This window comes from Pan paniscus, chromosome 3 (genome assembly GCF_029289425.2).
Source record: "Pan paniscus chromosome 3, NHGRI_mPanPan1-v2.0_pri, whole genome shotgun sequence".
Taxonomy (NCBI): domain Eukaryota; kingdom Metazoa; phylum Chordata; class Mammalia; order Primates; family Hominidae; genus Pan; species Pan paniscus.
Window position 1 is genome coordinate 18198317 of NC_073252.2, and position 23232 is coordinate 18221548.

Consider the following 23232-nt stretch of genomic DNA (forward strand, 5'->3'; position numbering starts at 1 on the left):
AGATTCACTTCACATATCTTGGACTAAAAGTGATGGGTTAATTCTGTGTATTTGTCCTTCTGAATTCTCTGTAGTTTCTGTTTAGGAGGATGGTTGCTAATGTTATCTGGTACACAGATACTAGTAAATGTTACATCCACACACATTATGAATTACGGTCTTTAACACTATGAAGTAGCCCTTTCCCCCGCTAATTTCTACCCTGGGTAACATTAGAATTAATCTTGGCTTTCTTTATTGTTTTCAATTTGCCGTCCATACTTTTTCTCACTCCTTTTAGTCTTTTAAAATCATTTTATTTTAGGCATGTCTTGTCAATATATACAGCTCAAACCTGAGTCTTGCTTCATGAACCATTCTGGACATCTGTTTAACAGGGGAGTTCAATGTTTTCACATGTCCTACAATGACTCATATATTAGTGTCAGCTTACAGATTTAAGTTTTATTTTTCTCTCTTCCTGTGGTCCATTTTCTTTGCTTTGTAAAATTTTTCAGTATTTAAGAGAGTTTGTCTGTTTGTTGATTACCAGTTTTACCTACTACTTCTTATGATGCCATTAGTCCCCCTTTCCCTTAGTTAGGCTGTTTGGTATTCAGGCTTCAAATGATATCTTTGATTCCTAAATAATACATAAGTGACACTCAGTGAATTTTTCCTACTTCATTTCCCACTCTTCCCAACCTTCACTCTGCTTTAGCCTTAAATAAAATAGGGCCAATGCTCACAATCACTCCTTTTGCCATTTATTCATTGCAAGAAATGTGCCATAGAGTACGAGGCTGAGCAAGCAGGGGGACATACGTGGCCCATCATCACTTTTTGTAGATAAAGTTTTATTGAAACACACCCATACTAATTCATTAATGTACTGTCTATGGATATTTTTGTTATAATGGCAAATATAGTGAATTGCAAGAGAGACCATATTGCCTGCAAAATCTCCAATATTTATTCTCTGGGTCCTTCACAGAAAATGTTTGCTGACTACAGCTCCAGTAGATTATTCTAGCAGTGCTTTAAATACAGTATTTCTTGAGTTCTTACACATTTAATTATGTTTTGACCACCTTCATACATGAAATAGAACTTGACTGAACACAAAAGTTTCACTTATTCTTTAACTTCTTTGAAAATGTTGCTCTGGGGCTGTCTTTCTTTAAATGTTCTTGTTGAGAATTTTGATTTACCTGATTTTTATCTTTGTGACTTAGTATTTTTGTCTTGAGGTCCATTGGGTTTTTCCTTTTTTAAAATTATCATACTTTTACCAGGATGTCTCAAAATTTGTTATTCTGTGTCAATAATCCCAGGTATGTAGTGAGCTATGTAGTTTCAAATATATTTCTGGAAAGCTATGTAGTTTCAAATATATTTCTGGAAAGTTTTCTCAAATTATAGTTTCAACATGTTCCACTATTTTGTTTTCTTCTTTGGGGCTCCAATTACACCTGTGTTGGACTTTTTGTTGTTGTTCAAGCACTGTTCTAGCAACAACTTTTTTCTCTACCTTTTTACCATTTTATTTCATTTTCATTCTCTTAGCCATTTTCATAGCTTTCTCCAAAGACTCTTTATATTTTCAGTCAAATCTATTCTCCTTTGAAATTAAGTCTTTATTTCTAAGCAGATTTCTTTTTCTAAAATTGTATTCCTAAGTTTAGTCAATTCTCCATTCCCATTTTCCTTTTTATCTATTTCTTTTTGAATGCCTGGATTTTGTGTAAGGTGTTTTATCATATCTGCCAATGCTTCTTTTAACAATATATAATTCACTTTGAGGTGTTATGATGTACCATTCTTCTGTTTTTCTGCTTGTTTTGTTTTTAGAGAGAATTTCATATGTCCTATACTCTATTCATTTTGAATTACTTTATATTCCCAAACCAGCAATTACTGTCATATGTAAAAACTGTTGTATACAGAGATAATCTGGATGAAAAGAACCCTTTTGCTGGTATGGTATAGTTTCTTTAATTAGTGGTGCATTTGAATGGTAGAATGGAATGAAGAGTTGATATGTTTTCAGTTTTGTGATTCTCTTTTGTTTCTAAAGGACCCTTAATTTCTTCCTTCTACTTATTAACAAGATTCTAAGTAACAGTCCTTTTAGCTCACCCTTCTCTTCTTTAGAAATGGTACCTTGCCAAGACTGCTACCTCTGGTCCTATGATTTTAAGACTCTTCCTTTTTATTTCCTAGTATCAAGTACTCAGACTTCAGGGATTTTTCACGGATTACAGGGATTATGCATGATACTGTAATGAAGGATACATGACTGTGTATTTGGCAAATCCACAAAACTGTACAACATACACAAACTGATTCTGATGTAAACTATGAACTTCAGTTAATAATAATGTATCAGCATTTGTTCATCAAATGTAACAAATGAAATACACCAATGAAAGGTGTTCTTGGTGAAACTGAGGGGATGGGGGAAAAGTGATTATATGGGAATTCTGTACTTCCTGTTTAGTTCTTCTATAAACCTAGATCTGTTCTAGAAATTGAAAATTAAAACAAAACAAAAAATTGAATTAAGTGAAAATCTATTATTTGATTCCATGTTTTTTCCTTTAAAAAGCATTCAGTAGATGGCACCAGAGATCTTTTAGAATAAGGAATCACTACATGCACTGTATAATTCATAAAACTTAGTTCTGATGTTGATACATGCTTTAGAGATCCTACTTATTCCTTAATGAATAATATAATTGATGCTCTGAGAAAGGTGTGTTGAAGACAAATTTAGCTGCAAGTTTTATCATTCAGTAAGTAAATAATCATGGAAATGCAGGAATGCAGATCTGCAGAATTATGGAGCAACAGTAATTCTACATTATGGGTAAATTTTTAAATTCCAATTCACATTTTGACAACTACAGAGCACCCTCATCTGGCACTTCTTTACTACTAGTGAGCAAGTATCTCATTAGTAAAATTGTTTTTCTTCATAGACTAAAAGCATTCACGAAACATGGTATCAAGGTATTTTAAAATATATTTTATCCTCAGGCTAGAACAGAATAAAGTATTAAGTCTTTCTAAAAAACAGAGGGTGAAAACCAATCAGTTACCCACTATGTAACTAACTGCCCACTCACTGGCATTCAAACTGACATACTCAATATGTAGTTTCATAGAGAACAAATGAAACAGTTCTGACTAAAAAAAAAGTGATATTATACAGATGCCTGGTTATTACATACTTTGCCCATTAATGAAGTCTCAGTATTATATAGGGCCGCTTTGGTAGGTACAGAAGAAGAAAGAAGGAATCAAAGTAACATCTGGAGAGAAGACTAAAATGTGTTCTTGTTCCTCCAGATTTAGAATCCAATTTTCAGAAAACTATCAATGATAGCAGTGCTGAAATAATACAAATCAAGTATATTAACCATTACTTGCCATTATAGTCTTTTGTAGCTTAGAAAATAACTGCTACTTAACATATATTTCCATGAAAAAAAATACTACTCATGAGTTCCAAATGAATTAATCAGTAACATGGTTTAGATGTTCTGTCCCCTCCAAATCTCATGTTGAAATGTGACCTTCAATGTTGGAGATGGGTCTAGTGGGAGATGTTTGGGTCATGGGGCCAGATCCCTCAAAGATGGCTTGGTGCTATCCTCACAGTAATAAGTGAATTCTCACTCTCTGGGTTAATGTGAGATTTGGTTGTTTTAAACAGCCTTGCAGCTTCCCTTTCCCTCCCTCCCTCTTCCTTTCTCTCTTGTTCTTCCTCTCTCACCATGTGATACACTGGCTCCTCCTCCACCTTCTGCCATTACTATAAGCTCCCCGAGGCCCTCACCAGAAGCAGATGCTGGCACCACACTTCTTGTGAAGCCTGCAGAACCATGAGTCAAAATAAACCTCTATAAATCACCCAGTCTTAGTTATTCCTTTATGGCAATGCAAACAGACTGACACAATCAATAAATTTTTAGAGCATAATTTAACTACAGTTGAAAAATAACAAAAATATGGAATGAAATTAAGTGTAGGTACACAGTAACTGAAAAGCAATTTTGGAATTAAATCCTCTGAAAGTATATTACACATTACTGGGTAATAAAAAACCATGACCACTGAAAGAACTCTGAATTCTCCAGAAATAAATAAGAGTACTAAACTTACAAGAGTAAACTATTCACCTATACCTTTGGAAATACACATTAGAAAACATATAGCTAATGATTTCCAATCTTGTATAATGTAATTCCCTACTTTTAATTCAAAGACATTTTCAATAAGACACAAGTAGCTTGGTGTGGCAATTTTTATAAAGAGTAATATCAATTTGATCCAAATATAAAAGAAATCTGTTTGACCTACAGTCTTAGTGCAGATAATTATATGACTTCTTAAGGCTTTTTGAAATGTTAAAAATAGCTCCTGAACTTTTATCCACTTTTCAGGACCACTAGAATTCTGGAACTACCAGATTTTAGATAAAATCTAATCCAGTCTCATAATGAAAAAAAAAAAAAAAAAAGAAACAAAAATCCAGAAAGATCAAATCAGTGATAGTGGCATAGTGGCATAGTGGCAGGGCGTAGAACACTGGTTTTCCCATCTTCCAGATCAGTATTTTTTTCCACCAGATCATGTGGTCTCACCAACAAAAACAATAAAATGTGTATCACTTCTTATTCAAATCTATTTAGTTCTTGAGTTCACATAGTTTGAAGAAAAAGTTCAGATAGCAATGGATATTGCAGAATCTGAATCTGTTTGGTTCTTGAATTTTCGATAGCAAGGAATTTATTTGAAAATTTATGTGAACTTATTTAATTCCTGAGTTTAGATATTTTATGAGAGGTTAACGGAGAATATTTTGATGCATCACTTTCCTTTTCATGTATGTGTTTCTAATTCTATCCTTCCCTCCCCTTCGTATTTTTTGCAGTAGGGGTGGCACAATAACTTAGTTTAATTAGAAAAGATCATTCCAGTTTCCCCCAACTCCAAATGTCTCTTCACACAGAATATTGCAGGAAGTTCCTAATCACCACCAGCAGTAACATGTACAATAAAGTTGAACAAATATGTAAGTCAATATGCTCAATAGTCATGGGTCATTTTTTATTATCCTGCAATAGTTTCATAATGCATTATATACATTTTATAATCTATGTAATTTACATATAGGGCTAAAATATTTATAAAATCACATATATGACATACCCCCATAATCCTTCTGAACAATTCACAGGTATTCATCCCCAGCTTAGGTGGGTCTTTGTTTCTTGTCCCCATTTCTTAATGCCAAAATAACACTGCTCTGGGTTAACATTTTAGTCATTTCCAAGTTTTCTGAAAAATTTTGCCAACATTCTATTGCAATTGTTTTTCTAGCACATTGTAATATGCTTCCACTGCTAGATACAACTCAACGAAACAAGCTCTAGCAGCCATACTATATCAGACAACTGGGGAAAAACAGTAAAAAGGCAATGTCCATTAATAAAAAGTGTTATCTTCCACAACCATTGTATTATATCATCAAAACCTGGTAATCCCTCAATATAAAGAGTAATATTAATAAATCTAACTTTTTAAAGCATTTGTCACAATAGAATGTAAGAATAGCAATAATCTGAACTTCTCAAAATCATAATAAACAACTGATTTTTCACTAATAATTTCATTCTTCCCTTACCAAAACCTCCTGTGATGAAGGGAATAAATGAAAAACCTTACAGACTTAGATTTCTTCTCCTTTTTCACATCATTCTCCATAGAAACATATTAACAAGTATGCTAGTTAGAACACCAGAAGGGAAACAGCAGCACACACCCTTGCCCCCATAACTAAGAGGTATAGTTAAGCCATATAAAAAGACAAATTTAAATTCATTATATTATTACTTTATCTATGGATAAGCCTAGCTGTATATTTTTCAAACAAAAACAGGAACTATAGGGCAATACAATAGAACAAAATCTGGTCTACTTTCATATCTAGCATGGAAGCAGCCAGGGGAGTCATTTGACCTGGGCTGCACTTTATAAATTTATAACATATTTAGAATTTTAATATAATTTTCAAATTAGGTTACATATTTACATGTGGCAGGAATAAAAGGAAGCTTTAGACTTATAAATTTAAACAACTTCTTTTTTTTTTTTTTTTTTTTTTTTTTGAGACAGAGTTTCGCTCGTTTGCCCAGGCTGGAGTGCAGTGGCGCGATCTCAGCTCACCGCAACCTCTGCCTCCTGGGTTCAAGCAATTCTCCTGCCTCAGCCTCCCGAGTAGCTGGGATTACAGGCATGTGCCACCACGCCTGGCTTATTTTTTGTATTTTTATTAGAGACGGGGTTTCTCCATGTTGGTCAGGCTGGTCTCGAACTCCCAACCTCAGGTGATCCTCCTGCCTGGGCCTCCTAAAGTGCTGGGATTACAGGCATGAGCCACCGCGCACAGCCATAAATTTAAACTTCTATCCTACTGGACTTACCTTGATGTTACAAATTAATAATAGATCCTTTAATGATCTTGGGTGTGTAGTTTTACTTCATTTTGTAACTGTTTATTTCTTTTTTTTTTTTTTTTTGAGATGGAGTTTCGCTCTTGTTGCCCAGGCTGGAGTGCAATGGTGCGATCTCGGCTCACTGCAACCTCTGCCTCCCAGGTTCAAGCAATTGTCCTGCGTCAGCCTCCCGAGTAGCTGAGATTACAGGCAGGCACCACCATGCCCAGCTAATTTTGTATTTTTAGTAGAGACGGGGTTTCTCCATGTTGAGGCTGGCCTTGAACTCCTGACCTCAGGTGATCCACCCGCCTCAGCCTCCCAAAGTGCTGGGACTGCAGGTGTGAGCCACCGCGCCCGGCCCTGTAACTGTTTCTAAAGTTTAATTTATTATACAAAATATTTAGAAGATAAAACAATTTTTATAACCCACTCAAAAAGTAAAGTTGCTAAGGCTCTCTCAATCTGTTTCAGAGTTCCCCTTTCTTATTTTCTTAGTTGTCTTAGTCTTAATTTAGTTTCTCCTGTATGTCTAGTTTCTTTACCTACCCTAGGGAGGGCATCAGAACTAACACATCTTCAACCTCACAAGGGTAATCTACCGAACTAATTAGGGACAAAGTCTATAAAAGTACTTCAACCAGGCTAAAGCATTATTCAACAAACATAAAACATTAGTAATTATCTGACAAAGGACTTTTATCCAGAATTTATAACAAACACCTACAAATCAACAGAAAGCAAACAACCCAATTAAAAATGAGCAAATGACTTGAACAGATCCTTTAAAAAGGAAGATATATGAATTGTCTGTAAGAACGTGAAAATGTGCACAACATCATTAGTCATCAAAGATATGCAATTTAAAGCAAAATGAGATACCATTTCACACCCATTAGAATAGCTAGTAACGGAATGATAACATCAATTGCTCAAAGGCATGTGGAGCAACTGTAATTCTTACATATTGCTAGTAAGACTCAAATAATACATTTTCTACAACAGTTCGGCAGTTTCTGATATAAATAGCTTTCATATTAGATAATATAAATAGCTTTTATGTTTTATATTTTAAATATACATTGATCCCATAACCCAGCAATTCTACTCATAGGTATTTTCCCATGAGAAATGGAACAGATGTCTAAAAAAGAGACTTACACAAGAATGTTCATAGCAGCCTCATTAATAATCCCTAGCTATTTATTATAACTCCTTTCAGAGAAAGTAGTAAGAAGGTACAAAGAATAAAAAATTATTCTTGCAATTTAACTCTGGGTGAGTAGGAAAGTGTCAATGGCACTAATTAAAGGAGAACACAGCAGAAAAAAGAACAAGTTTTAAAAGCAAAGTAAGTTTAGTTTTAGATCCAGTGACTTAAAATTCTTCCCATAATATATATGTGAAGGTGTCTAGAAAAGAATAATGAAAGAGGCGGTGGTTCATCTAAACAGAGGTGAAGTGTTGAAGCCAGGAGAGGGGATGAAATCTGGAAAAAAATAAACCTGGGGAAAAGGAATAGGTACATGTACACACACACACACATATATGTATATATACATATATGTACCTACATATGTATATGTACTATATATTCATATACTACATACGCATATACACACTATATGCAGGTACTATATATGCATATATACACTATATGGTATATATGCATATATACACCATATGCATATATATACACACTATATGCATATATACACTATATGCATATATACTATATATACATATATAGGTAGATATGTGTGTGTGTATATATATGTATATATTATATATGTATATATGTATATATATGTGTATATATATATACACACACACATATACAGGTAGATATATATGTATATAAAAATCTAAGGACACTGTCCTTAAGGTATGACATTCTAGGGACAGAATAAAGATTAAATAGCAAAGGAGGTAAACAGAATTCTTAACTATTTTGTGCAAGGACTCCTCTGTCATTGTGGTTAAGCCCACGGGCTCCTTCTCTGAATCATGTTTTTAAATGCATGAATATATAGGAAACAAACTGTATTAAAATAGTTTTATATTACTATAATATAGTAATATATGTAATATATATTATGTAATATATGTAATATATATGTATTATGTAATATATGTAATACAGATGTAATATATATGCCTCTTTTAATGCATTAAAATATAAAATCTAGTAGTAAGTCCAATGTCTACCATAATTTCAAAGTAGTGAGAATGTAAAAAATAATTAAAGATATGATATAAAAATATTTATGATTTCTATTATCGGAACAGGTACTACTAATACCACTGTTGTTTGTTGTCTATGCTTACAGTTGAAGTAAATGTTACATTTCAACCAAGGGTCAATGAAAATAAAAATGTAATTTTTTCAACCATTCAAGTTCATGGACCCATGAAATCCTATCTATGAACTTTTGGGCAAACTATGTGGATCCCAGGTTAAGAATCTCTGAGCTAGAAAGTAAAATTAAAGATATATAAAAATCTGATAAATAGTATCATGAAAATTACAGCAGCAAAGTAGTATATGCTGATTTTAAGTTGCAATTATGAAATGTTATATCCACTGTTTCACTTCTTGTAACTGTGAGGTAGAAAAAGAGAGGTCAGAGAACAACCGGCCAAGCAAAATAAAGTAGAAAAGATTCAGAGGTTTCTGAATATTATCAGAAAAAGAAAACAAATGTTTAAAAATGCATCTGCATCAGGGCCGGGAGCTGTGGCTCACGTAATGCCAGCACTTTGGGAGGCCGAGACGGGCAGATCACGAGGTCAGGAGATCGAGACTATCCTGGCTAACACGGTGAAACCCCGTTTCTACTAAAAATACAAAAAATGAGGTGGGCATGGTGGTGGGCACCTATAGTCCCAGCTACTCGGGAGGCTGAGGCACTATATATGCACATATACACTATATGCATATATACTATATATGCACTTATACATTTTTATATGCTACTCAGGAGGCTGAGGCAGGAGAATCACCGTGTGAACTCGGAAGGCGAAGCTTACGGTGAGCCGAGATTGCACCATTGCATTTCAGTCTGGGCAACAGAGCGAGACTCTGTCTCAAAAAAAAAAAATCATTGATAACCACCGTAACCATAGACTGCCATAATTATTCTGTATCAATGTTCTCAGACATTCCACTCCCATCCTGCTTCATCCAGCTTCCACTTCTTATATAAGCTAACGATATATTCCACCATGCAAGACAAGTTCAGAAGAGATGAATAATAATGGCACAAGTCTTCCAGCTAGCCTCTTACCCTTGATATACAAAACACTTAAGTATTGTAATTGAAAAGGAAGGGTAAACCATTTTCTTCTTATAGGAAAGCAGTTAAGCAATTTACTTTAGATACATTACCCCAATGTTCATATTTCTCTGCACAATAGTCTGAGTTGTAGTGGAAATTTGACCAGAGATTATTTGGAATGCTGAATCATTTCCCATGATAGAATTTTTTTTTTTTTTTTTTTTTGCCTCCTCAGCAGTGATGACACTTGCTATTAAGTATCATAAATCTCTGAACCATCAGAGTCATTTAGATAATGCCTTATTCCTATCACAGCCACTTTCAACACAGCTTTAAAGTTATTGTCTAGAGGCTATTGTGGAGAATTATAGTTAGGGGTGCCACAAATATCTGACTTGTTAGAACATAACCAGTCTAACCAGTATGGTACTCAAGAAATGTCAAAACCTTTATATAAGCTTTTAGATCTACTATAGCTGGGGCATTCTTATGAACAAATGTAAAACAAAGTAAAAGTGTTAAAAAGCAGATTTGTTTCCAAAGAAAAGCAAATATTTTGACAATAGAGTGAAACCCAAATAAGGGTAAAAAGTCAATTCTAAGTCAGTTAAGTTTTGTAAGGACCACTATGGACTACTATAGGATTTAAATGCATTATTCTCTGGTCACAACAAGACCATGCAAAATATCTAAATGCTAAAATAACAAGCAGAAAGGTAAACTGAGGAATTAGGCTTAATAATCAACTACCAAGACTCATACTATTGCTCTATTTTATCTACTGAATGAGCCATAAAAGACCCTCCCAAACGTTGTTTTTTAATCATCTTTAATTTTCAAATAGCATAAGACTGTAAGCAAAATGCAAACAAATTACTATTAGTGAGTATTAAAAAAAAGCATTTACCTAGAAAATACTGTAATAGGATAATTACAGAGGCACAGAGCTGGATTTCAACTAGAGATCATCTTTCATTTTTATAAGTTACTAAAAATCAATTATCAAAACTCTAATATAACTATGATACTTGCTCAGGGTAATAAAAGATACTGAGAAAATCTATGTATTTTCTGCTCTCTACGAGTTAACAACCTAGTATGGAAGAATACAATATAAAGATTATATATTTCTTGGAGACGTCCTCAACCCCTAGGCCACAGACTGGTACCAGTCCATGGCCTGTAAGGAACCGGGCTGCATAGCAGGAGGTGAGCAGCCAGCAAGTGAGCATTACCGCCTGAGCTTTGCCTCCTGTCAGTTCAGCAGCAGCATTAGATACTCATAGGAGAACCAACCCTATTGTGAACTGTGCATGAGAGGAATCTAGGTTGCATACTCCTTATGAGAATCTAACCAATGCCTGATGATCTGAGGTGTAACAGTTTTATCCCGAAACCATCTCCCTGCAACACCTTGCCTGAGAAAAATTGTCTTCTACGAAACCTGTCCCTGGTGCCAAAAACGTTGGGGACTGCTGATCTGGCGGCTCATTTTGTCTTCAGTTTCAACACCCCTGAGATGACAAGAGAATCAAGAGCTCATATATTATTCTCCCTATTGTATCTCCACCGTATCCTACTATAACAAGCAATGTCCTCCTTGAGACTAAACACTAAACCTTACTCAACTATTTGGTGATCAACCATGGTACCACAACTCAGTAAGGTAACTCAGTGAGTATCTCATAAATGAAACGACTCTTCACTCTTCAAAGGGAATAAGGACTGCATTAATAATTGAGCAATAAACTAATCTTTTAAAATTGGTAGTGCACAGAAAAACAAAAATGAGAAAACATTCCTTTATTCTCTCACACCTTATACCAAAAGTTACTAACACTCGCTGAAAGGAATTACTAGAGAAAAATGATTTTTCTTCTGGAAGGCTTATGAGTTAGCTGGTTCAAAGGCTGGCAAGAATGAAGACTTAACACATTGCTTATGTTGCTTTCACTTTGGCTTACTATTTCACCACTGATATGCACTGCAAAGAATAAATACAAAGTCAAGGATAAAGTAAGTGGACATGGGCTTCCTGAAATTTCTTTTTATTCTACAGATTTGATGGTCTCAATAGCCCATGTAGAATGAGGAATATGCCAGGTCACAGGAATATAAAGAATACAGAATCATAGGACCTTTGGTTTTTAAAACATTTTAGGAGTTTTTGGCGGGGGTAGGTTAAGGGGTACAGACACATTATCATAAGAATCCATACCATTATCACAAAAGAAAACTTGCCAGACCCATTATATACTTCCAAATTTCATTTGTTACTCACACTTTACTTAAGGTTTTAGTGAAAGCCATGTCCTACCATAGCTTAATGAAGCTACCCACCCTAGGTGGTTTTCCTCAAAAGAGGATATGGGCATGGTATCTTCTTTTAGTCTTAAATCTAGTTTACCCATCCTTATTCATGCCACTGTCCATAGTTTTTTGCCTAATTAAAGCCAGGACCTGACCACTGTATTTGTGAATGTCCTAGACTTGTTAAAGCAGAAATCTGATTCCCTTGTGCCTACAGTTTTCCCTATTACATTCTTTAGCAGATATATAGTCTTTTTAAGTAGGCTCATTGATTTTAGTTACTTTAAAATGTACAATTAAATTATTATTGACTATAGAACCCTGTTGTGCTATCAAATACTAGGTCTTACTCATTCAATCTTCTACCTTTTCTTTGTACCTATTCACTATCCCATTCCACATTTTTTAACTGGAATATTTATTTCTGTAAGAAAGAACTGCCCCTTCCTTCTCATTTATTTATTCACTTATATCAGTATTAAAACATGGATATTTATTTTATTCTACAGGTAATAATCCAAATTATTGTTATAACTATTGTTGTTTACTTTGTTGTTCAAATTGTTGCAACTCTGGCCATCAGGAGCTCTTTCAGGATGGCTCCTGTGTTCCCATACTTTTTTTTGAGCACTTCCTTACTTTCTGGCAACACAAAATGCTCCAAGCTCATCTTTATTTTCCTAGCCCCAGCCATGAAAACAACCACTTCTCCAAGGGGCTTTGGTTCCTTTTATTGGAGAATTCTTATTTTATGAAGGATATATATAAATAGAAGTCCTGCACTTCAGCGGACATCTTAGATAATAACCCCTACCTATACGCACATACTATTTTACAGAGCACTTGTCTTAGTCTATTTGGGCTGCAATAATAAAATACTTTAGACTGGATAGTTTATAAACAACAGAAATTTGTTTCTCACAGTTCTACAGGCTGGAAAGTCTACAGATAAACTTTACAAAAACAGTATGAGCAGGCTGTGGATATAATATACAACTAGCCAATAGCAGACAGTAAACTGCAGCAGACAGTTCATAATTATATGTAAAATAAAAATGGTGAAATAATACACAAAACTAATTTATCACACTTCCCAGGTACAGTATTTAATCACACCCTCTGCAAGAATTATAGACTCCTTATATCTTAGCAAATTAAGAAATACGGAGAAAGAATAAGACGTTGAGGTTCCAAAGTACTTTAGAGATAAGGGTAATTCTTGACAGCAGTTAACCACATCACATTATTAAATGAGGTACATGGGGAAACTCATGTATTATTAGAGCATGTTTTACAGAGTACTATTATTATAAAAATTGCATTTAAAAGATGATAATCTTTTAAATTATGTGAGAATACAAACAAAAAATATCAGAATCACTCATGACACGACAGAACTTCAACCTTTTATAAAATAGTTGAGATGTTGGATTGATTCAGACACTGACTGGCTTATAACTTGGGGTTTTTTTTTTTACACTAGAATTTATTGTCAATACAACTAGAATATATGGAGTATACAGAGAAAATTATCTGGCAAAAAAATAGCTGACCCAGCAATATACCCCTCCTTTTCTCCCTTTCCAAGTAAAGGAGACTTACAATATTTCAGTCCTTGGTTAATTTCTACAAGCATTACAGATTTTACTTTTTCCTTAAAAGGCCCTGAACTTAAGATTCTAATACCACCTAATTTAGTATGTTGGGCTATCTTAAGTTTGTAGGCAGACTACAATCAAATTAGTCTTATGGTTAAGATATCAAGAGGAAATAAAGTTTTAAGAATTCTGGATTAGAGTTGTAGATGCATTATATATAGTGGGTATGAAAATTTTCTGTATTTATGCTTTGACAACATATATGTTAAAAAAAAAAACTAGGCAAAATAATTGTCACAGTAGTTTCACTCTAAAGTTACCTAACAGCCTGCTGTTTTTATGACAGACATAACCACTGTTTTAAACACATTTAAATACCATGAAGAACTTAAAAACTTAATGAGACAAAATTTAAAAAGAAATAAGAAATAGAAAAATCAGAGAAAAGCAGACCTCTAAGACATACAGATTTTTCTGAGGAGTTTAAAAAAACCAAACTCTCGTTTCCACAGCATCCTCTAACACAAAATTTGTGGCAGGAAAACTGCATATGTAAACATCAGTTCTCATAACAAAACAAAACCATGAAAACCCACCTTAGAAACTATTATTTTATAGAGCAAAACGTTAAGACATCTAAACATATGGCAACTAAGAAGGTGAATGCTGACCAGTAAACTGCTTTCACACCATCTTTTGAGTGGGCTCCTCCTTTATTTCCTTGGCCTTTTAGCAATTTTTCTGAACTGTATTACTGTATATGGTATCCTAAAATTTGTTAGACTGCTTTAGCCATGCTATTTTAAAAACCACACACATGCATGTAATGTGTATAAACATGCAGTTTTTTAAAAAAGATTTCATTTTCCCACCACTTATACCTAAAATATATAATTTAGTAAATTGAGAAGCAAGTATATATCCCATGTTGAAGAGTATGTTACGTTTTTGTTTTATGTCACAGACTTAAATTCATTTAAAACATAAATGTATTATACAAGGAACTGAAAATATAAATCTTATTTAGGTATTCCTTGCCTTTAAGGAGTTTAAAATTTACTAAGATCAGTACTCTTAAGAAGATAATGACAAAATAGTATCTAAAATTGACAAAGAAAGGTAAAACTCATGGTAGAGTCAAAATTATCCTTAAAAATCCCTTAAATAGCCCATAAGTGCAGTCTACATCTTTTAAGGCCTACAATCTCATACATCATTGTGTATTAGGAAACATAACATCTTTTAAGCATGGGAATTACACTCTATTTGCAGAGATACTTAGAGTAAGTGAGGCATATAGAAACTAAGAGCTATTAAAAGAAGAAAAAATTGCAGAGAAAAGGGAACCCACGTGCACTGTTGGTGGAAATGTGAATTAGTACAGCCATTATGGAAAACTGGATGGAAGTTCCTCAGAAAAACTGAAAATTGAATTACTGTATGATCCAACAATCCCACTTCCGGGTATTCACCCAAAATATTTGAAATCAGTTTGTTGATGAAATGTCTACACTCCCATGTTCATTGTAGCATTATTCACAACAGCTGAATCATGGAATCAAGCTAAGTGTCCAGCCGCAGATGAATCTGAAAAAAGAAAATGTGGTGTGTGTACATATGTGTATGTGTACACACACACATACAATGGGATACTATTCAGCCTTAAAGAAGGAAATTCTGTCATTTGCAACAACATGGATGGAATTGGAGAACATTATATAAAGTGCAGTAAGCCAGGCACAGAAAGATAAATATTGCATGTCTTCACTTATATGTGAAATCCAGGAGAATCACATTCAAGAAGCAGAGAGAAGAATAGTAGAATACAAGAAGTACAGAGTAGAATACAAAGGCTGGGGGTATGGGAAATGGGGAAACAGAGTCAAAGGGCACACAATCTCAAAAGGAATATGGATTTGTTGGGTTTTTTTTTAGATTTATTGCACAATGTGATGAATAGAGTTAAAAATAGAGTACTATACCTTTCAAAATCACTAAGAGTAAATTTCAAATGCTGTCACCACAAAAAATGTTAGGTATTTGAAGTGATGGATGTATGAACTAGCTTTATTTAATTATTCCAAGTTGTGTCCATAGATCACTTTGTACACCATAAATTTATGCAATTACAAATTGTCAATTTACAGTAAGAACATTTTTTTAAAAGACCAGTAAATCCATTAACTCCAGTATCACCATCCAATCAGAACAGATACCCACGTGATATAGGTTTTAGTTTCTTACTATCCTCTCTTTTTGGCAAAGCACATCTAATTTATGTTCCATTTTGCATATACAATGTGTTACAGGAAATCTAAGAGGGAAACTTTTATTTTTGCCTGGAGGTAGTGAAATGAAAAACAGGAAAGGAATCAGGGAATATGAAACATTTCTTCCTTGAAAGATGATTTAGAGTTTATCAAGCAAACAGGAAATGAGAAGCAGCAAAAACACTGAAGTACACACAAATATAATTGGATTTTAGTGTTGATACTAAGCAGCAGCAGATAAGGGAATAATGGCTTTGTTTTAAAAGAAAGTGATAAATATGTGGAGGGTTATAGTGAAGCCAAGAAAATATGAACACTTGCATGGTCGATAAAAAAATAATATTTTAAGTAGAATCAATAGGATTGAGGGGACCTGGTAGATTCAGTTACTCAACAAGTATTTAGTGTGAAGTTTCTAATCAAGGTAACTGGAGTTATGGGTTATTTATATAAGGAATCTGGGCCACAGAGTAGGGTTTTAAACTTCTCATTTTCTAGAGAGCAGAATAGGAAACATTCATTACACATGTATTGAGCATAAATACACGTGCTAAGAACTAGAAAAAAATGATGAAATAAAAGACAGTGTCTATCCTCAAAGATTTCATATTTTAACGGAGGAGACAGGAGTAGAAGTCAAAAAGAATAACTAAAATTTTCCAGTGTTATACATATTACCTCCTTTGAAATTCTTGTGGGTTGTATCTGGAAGTAGATAACCTAGAAGCAGCCAGGAATATGAACTTGAAAAATCAGGACTAGCAATGCAGATTTTCTATCACTAGGATGTGAGAGCCTGAAGCTTAAGGTTGTTCAGGGAGAATGCATAAAATTAAAAGGAGGCTGAGAATTGAGCCTTAAGAGAATAACATTTAAGGGATGAAACAAAGACTAAGAAAATCTACCTTACCTGACTTATTATACCTTCCTCCTCATATCAGGGGGAAAAAAAGGGAGAAAATGGGAAACAATTTTCAGAGGAGTAAAGAGACAAATTTCAGAGGAGTAAAGAGACAATCTTCAGAGGAGAAAACGGTACAGTGAAAGCCAAAGGAAAGAGAGTTTCCAAGAAAGAGAGGAGTGATGAATGAAGTCAAATACTGTAGGGTCTAAGCAGCGTAAGGGCTGAGAATATGTCCTTGTTTTTGGCAAATTAAGGGGTTTAATGGATATCTGGCTTTGTGTGTGTACTGTCCAGCAACCAAGTCTCCTATTTTTAGTACCCTAATTCCCCCTTTTCCAGGATTTAGCTAGCAGGTAGAGAGTACCATTATAAAAAGCATACACACTTCACCTGACAACTCTAGAATCTTATGCTTTTTATACACTTGGTCTCTTTGGGCATATTCATTTTCCAGAGTGCTACTCTCATCTTTTGACTACGTGTACAATTGATGTGGAAGAGGCCAGATCCCTCCTCTCCTTCTCGGCCATAGTGATGCTAAGGGTGGGCAGACAGATGTTTTAGAATGGGCCAATTAAATGAATCCTCTCAGGACTTGGAAAAACGAACACATTATGGAAGCATAAACCTCAGGTCATGCAGACTTGTTTATTATAATGTGTCCTTGACTGTGGTTCCTCTGTATTCTTGGATTTTTTATTTGCCAACCTTGGCCCTCTAGCCTCTAGATAATTGTGAGAGCCCTGAATAGTCTCCCAATATAACCCCCTTTTCCTTAACATGGCCAAAGTTAGTAACTTTAAATCAAGAACCCTGATACGGGAGCTATCCATTTTCCTTTGCTTTCTTTTACTGAGGGAATTCTGCTCAACTGTTATCACCATTGTAAAGCCTGTATTGGAAACAATACACTTTCTTCTCCTAGCTCTTACTTCAAGTAGAATTTATACTTCTTGTAATTCCATAAAATCTATTTCTTAAATTCTGTTATAACAAACAATCACACTGTATTTATAGTGTACCTCAGCTGAAGAAGACAATGATTCAGTAAAAGAGTTGAGTTTTAAAGGATGTACAGAAGGGTTTGAGAAACTTAAGAACTGTACAAACTACATAATTTGAGGATCACAGTTCAGTGAGTAGTTTCTGCTGTCAGTGAGGCTGTAGCAGCACTCCTCACTGAATGTGAAAAACTACAGTATTGACAAATGTGTTTAAACCACTATGCACATTTTCAATCCTGATGAACTAGAGCTTTTATGGGGGAAAAATGCCACCTCAATTTTTTTTTAGACAAGAACAGCATTAGAACATCAAGAGGTCAAAGATAACTCAACATTACTTTTTAAGTGGAAAGTGTAAAGATGATATTAAGCTAAAACCTTTTTTAGTATACCACTTGAAAAACTCAAGAGCCCTTAAAGTAATGTTAAAGGAAGCAATGCTTATTTTATGGTGTTCAAATCATAAAACTTGCATATGAAGGTATTCATGATGTTGTACAGAACCATTCTTTATTATTCATCAAGGAACATATGGAGAAAGAAAATCTTAAACAAGGCACTTCTGATAATAGAACATGCTTATGTATATCTCTTTCTGGTTAACATTATTTCTGAAGACAATATTTAAATGGACTCTTTTGCCTTCCAATTGAATGTCATTAACGCAGCCTACAGACAAAGGACATATCACACACTTCAAGCATATTGATGATGAATATCTGATGTGGGGTGCTAATACATTTAATACTTCTTTAATGTAGGATTTATAAAAGAGTTTTCATAAGATGATACTATTAGCCAATCAGGCTTGGAGGAAAATATCACTGCAAACAATGAATGGAGTATGGAAGAATCCAGTACATATTTTGCTAACTTCCAGGAGTTAACGGAAATGTTGACTGTAAAGCAAAAGTCTTACATCTTGCTAAAGGAGGCTGAATTTAATGAAATGGACAGTAGAAATGTTGATGTTTATAAGTGAAAAAATCTTTCCACTTGATGCTCATCATTAGTCAAGCAAAGAAAAAGGAGTCACAAATACTTGACACCGAATCTTAAAAAAAAAAAAATTCAGACCACACAAATAAAATGTTTGTTGTTACAAGTGAGTTTGATCATGACAGGAGAAGACTCACCACATTAAAAAATTAAACTACAAATAGAGTATTGGGCGACCAGGAGCTGAAAAAGTGCAAGTAAAGTAACTTTAAACAGTTTATTCATTCTGAGTTTTTTCATCCAGTTGCTTTGTCTATGGCTTCAGTTGATGGTTGAGAGCTACTTCCGTGGATTCAGACATGGATGAACCTCAGGCATCTATTTCACTACTTCACCAGTTCACTCTGGCTTAACTCACTACCAAACAGCAATGGGCGCTAAAGCTCCTATTTCTTTTTTTAACCACTATATTTCACTCAACCAACTCTATAATCAATTAATCAGACATTTTAAAAATTGCCTTATTTATTTTGCAAAGTGCTATTGACGATCATTAATTATCTAACATTATTTGGTTATTTGTTTACACTATAGTACATGTTCATTGGTGAAGTTAACTATTTCTTTGTATGTAAAGAAACACAGACAATCTCTAACTCCCCTTCCTGCTTTAAAATGCTACAATTTTAGATTGTTCTTTAGAGAAAAACAAACATTCTATAAAACTAAAGAATGGGAATGGCAATCACCTACCACATGCCAAATCCATAATTTCTCAAAATTGTTATTATTTTAATTCCTGAAATATATTTCTCCTAAGATCTCTATGGTTTGCTACCTCAACTTTTTTTTACATCTCTGCTCAAATGTCATCTGATTACCACTTATAAAAATGTAATCACCATCTCCATGCTTTATGTCCTGCTCCATTTTGTCTCCATGGCACTTATCTATATTCATATACAACCAGCCTGTGAGAGGTTTGGATGTGTGTATATACACATTCAACCACAGGTATAATTTACTTGTTTATTATCTGCCTCCCTTCACTAGAACATAAAGGTCCACGAAGACAGGGATATTTTTTCTTTTGTTCACTAGAGCAGTGCCTGGCATGTAGTAGGAGCTTAGTAAATCTTTCTTAAATTAATGAACTAGTCATGGACCAGAAATATGTTTTATAAAGACCAACACGCTAGTTGTGCTTGGGAGAAAAGTCACAATTGGGGAAAAGAAAAAACTAAATTAGTAGCATTCTATACAAGAACACACAGGTGATGATACAGTTGGTGAATTCATGAGTTACTCAAGAAAACTGGGGAAAATATCATTAAAAAGCCTTATTTAAGACACTATAATACTAACCAGTCATATAGCACATATTAGTTCTTCTGTTACTTCCACATAAAAGTGCTTCTTCCCATAAAGTACTTAAATATAAAGTATTTTGAACAGCACATACAGATTGCTATATATTAAATATAGGCTAATTTTACTGACTGCCATAGTAGAGACAGCACAGGGAAGAAGCATTACCTAAACACAGACGGTAATTCAAAAAACAGGGCCCCAAATAGAATTACATCTCTTTTGATGATCAGGTCTGCATTCTCACCTACTATACTTTCCCAAATGAATTAGAATACACAAAGAAATTATTTAGAAAAACTCCTAACAAATTATATAAAGATAAATAAAAAACCCATTTTCTTTCCCCTCAAAAACAATTTTTTTTTTTTTTTTTTTGAGATGGGGACTTGTTCTGTCGCCCAGGCTGGAGTGCAGTGGCGCGATCTCGGCTCACTGCAAGCTCTGCCTCCCAGGTTCACGCCATTCTCCTGCATCAGCCTCCCCTGTAGCTGGGATTACAGGCACCCGCCACCACGCCTGGCTAATTTTTTGTATTTTTAGTAGAGACGGGGTTTCACCATGTTATCCAGGATGGTCTCGATCTCCTGACCTCGTGATCCACCCACCTCGGCCTCCCAAAGTGCTGGGATTACAGGCGTGAGCCACCGCCCCCGGCCAAAAACAATTTTTTAAAACTTTTATTTTACATTCAGGGGTACCTGTGCATGTCTGTTATTACAAGCAAACTCATGTCATGGGGGTTTGGTGCACAGACCATTTCAACACTCATGTACTAAGCATAATACCTGATAGTTATTTTTCCTGATCCTCTCCCTCCTATCACCTGCCTCCCATCCTCCTCCCTCAAGTAGGCCCCAGTGTCTATGGTTCTCCTCTTTGTGCCCATTAGTTCTCATTACTTTAGATTCCCACTTGTAAGTGAGAACATGTGATACTTTTTTTTTTTTTCTGTTCCTGCGTTAGTTTACTAAAGATAATGGCCTCTGGTTCCATCCATGTTGCTGCAAAGGACATGATCTCATTCTTTTTCATGGCTGCATAGTATCCTATGGTATATATGCACCACATTTTCTTTATCCAGTCTACCACTGATGGGCATTTAGGTTGATTCCATGCCTTTGCTATTGTGAATAGTCCTGCAATGAACATATGTATGCATGGGTCTTTATGGCAGAACAGTTTATATTTCTTTGGGCATACACCCAGTAATGGGATTGCTTGGTTGAATGGTAGTTCTGTTTTTGCTCTTTGAGGAATTGCCACACTGCTTCCCACAATGCCTGAGCTAACTTACACTCCCACCAGCAGTGTATAAGTGTTCCCTTTTCTCCACAACTTCGCCTGCATCTGTTCTCCTCAAATTTAAACATTTACCCCAAAGGATATTAGGGATGTACAAAATCACTGAAAGAATAATGACTAAACATTTCTGAAAGGAATTTAGAATCACTTATATTTTCAGTATTTTTGGCTGATCCCTAGAACACCTTAGAATATTAGCACTTACTTGTCATCTGCAAGGACTCCCTCATGATGTTTATCTAAAGGTCTAGCATACTGCAGCTTTGAGTCACGTTTTTAAAAAACCGTTGAAAGGCCATCATGATTTTAAAGCATTGCTTTTGATTCTGAAAACATTTCTTTTCTAAAAGATTTAAATGCACTCAATTAACTGATTGAGTGTTAATGGTGCCAGGTACTATTCTAGGTGCTAGGGATATAACAAAACACAAAATCCCTGCCTAATTTGTTCTTATATTCCAGAAGTGGCAGATAAACAGGTTTTAAGAGGAGTAAGGGAGAGTTTAAAAAAATAATGTGAGGGCCAGGCGCGGTGGCTCACGCCTGTAATCCCAGAACTTTGGGAGGCCGAAGCGGGCAGATCACGAGGTCAGGAGATCGAGACCATCCTGCATAACACGGTAAAACCCCGTCTCTACTAAAAATACAAAAAATTAGCCAGGCGTGGTGGCAGGCGCCTGTAATCCCAGCTACAGGGGAGGCTGAGGCAGGAGAATGGCATGAACCTGGGAGGCGGAGCTTGCAGTGAGCCGAGATTGCGCCACTGCACTCCAGCCTGGGCAACAGAACGAGACTCCATCTCAAAAACAAACAAACAAACAAATAAAAACGTGAAAGAGTGACTGAGATGAATTATCAATAGGGTGGTGAGGGCAGTGCATCGTCAGGAGAGAGGCAATATTTGATGATATGAAGAAGTTAGCAATGTGCACTGGTAGAAACAGGATTCTAGACAGAAGTAACAGCAAGTCTAAAGATCCTGAGAAGAAAATAAGGTTAGCTCATTTGAGGAAAAGCAAAAAGCCAGTAAGTATTCAAAAGAACGAATAATAAAATGTGGTCAAGGAGGAGACAGAACCAGACCACATAGAGTCCTTGAGAGATTTTATTCTAAATGACATGTAAAGCCACTAAATGTTTTTGGACAGAGGAATAATGATCTGGTTGAGGCTTTAGAAACATCATTTTTCTTTTTGCATAGAAAGCTGAATTGGTAAGATGGGGGAGAAGTAGAAACAAAAAGACTAGTTAGAAGGCTCTTTAGTAGTATAACCAGACCAGATGGGCCTCAGATTAAGGTGGTAGCAATGGAAATGATGAGACATGGTGAGATTTAGAGTAGATTTGAAGGTACAGACTTGATAATAGGTTGCATGTGGGCTGTAAAAGATACTGAGAAATCAAAGAAGGCTCCTGGCCTTTCAGCTTGACCAACTGAGTCACAAGTGATACCTTTCACAAAGATGGAAAAAGCTGGGGAAGGGAAATAGGATAAAATCAAGTGTTCTGTTTTAGACAGGTCATTGTGGGATGCCTATTAGCCACTGTAGTGAAGAATTATCAACTAGGCAGTTAAATATATGAGTTGGTAAAGCAGGAGGAAAGGTCAGGATTAGATTGAATATGTAGTTATTATCAGCACACACATGATAATTAAACCCATAGGACTGAGTGAGGTTATCAAGTGAGTAAATGTATATCAAGAAGAGAAGACAGCTGAGGACTAACTCTTATGGCTCTTCAACATTTAAAGGTCAAGAAGAAGAAAACCAGC

The 23232-nt window shown here is 35.1% G+C and overlaps 1 protein-coding gene across 15 annotated transcripts in view; it reads right to left on the reverse strand.

Annotated features, from left to right (window-relative positions):
• The window catches only part of LCORL (ligand dependent nuclear receptor corepressor like), a 185293-nt gene that overhangs the window by 90611 nt on the left and 71450 nt on the right, over nucleotides 1–23232 (reverse strand). Inside the window, exon 5 of one of the 15 annotated variants that reach the window (XM_063603738.1) lies at nucleotides 8377–15255. The exons of the other annotated variants lie outside the window; for them this stretch is intronic. Within the exon in view, the coding sequence (XP_063459808.1) occupies nucleotides 15227–15255 (29 nt within the window). The 3' untranslated portion in view covers nucleotides 8377–15226. Of the gene's footprint in view, nucleotides 1–8376; nucleotides 15256–23232 lie in introns of those variants that run through there. 15 annotated transcript variants of the gene reach the window in all.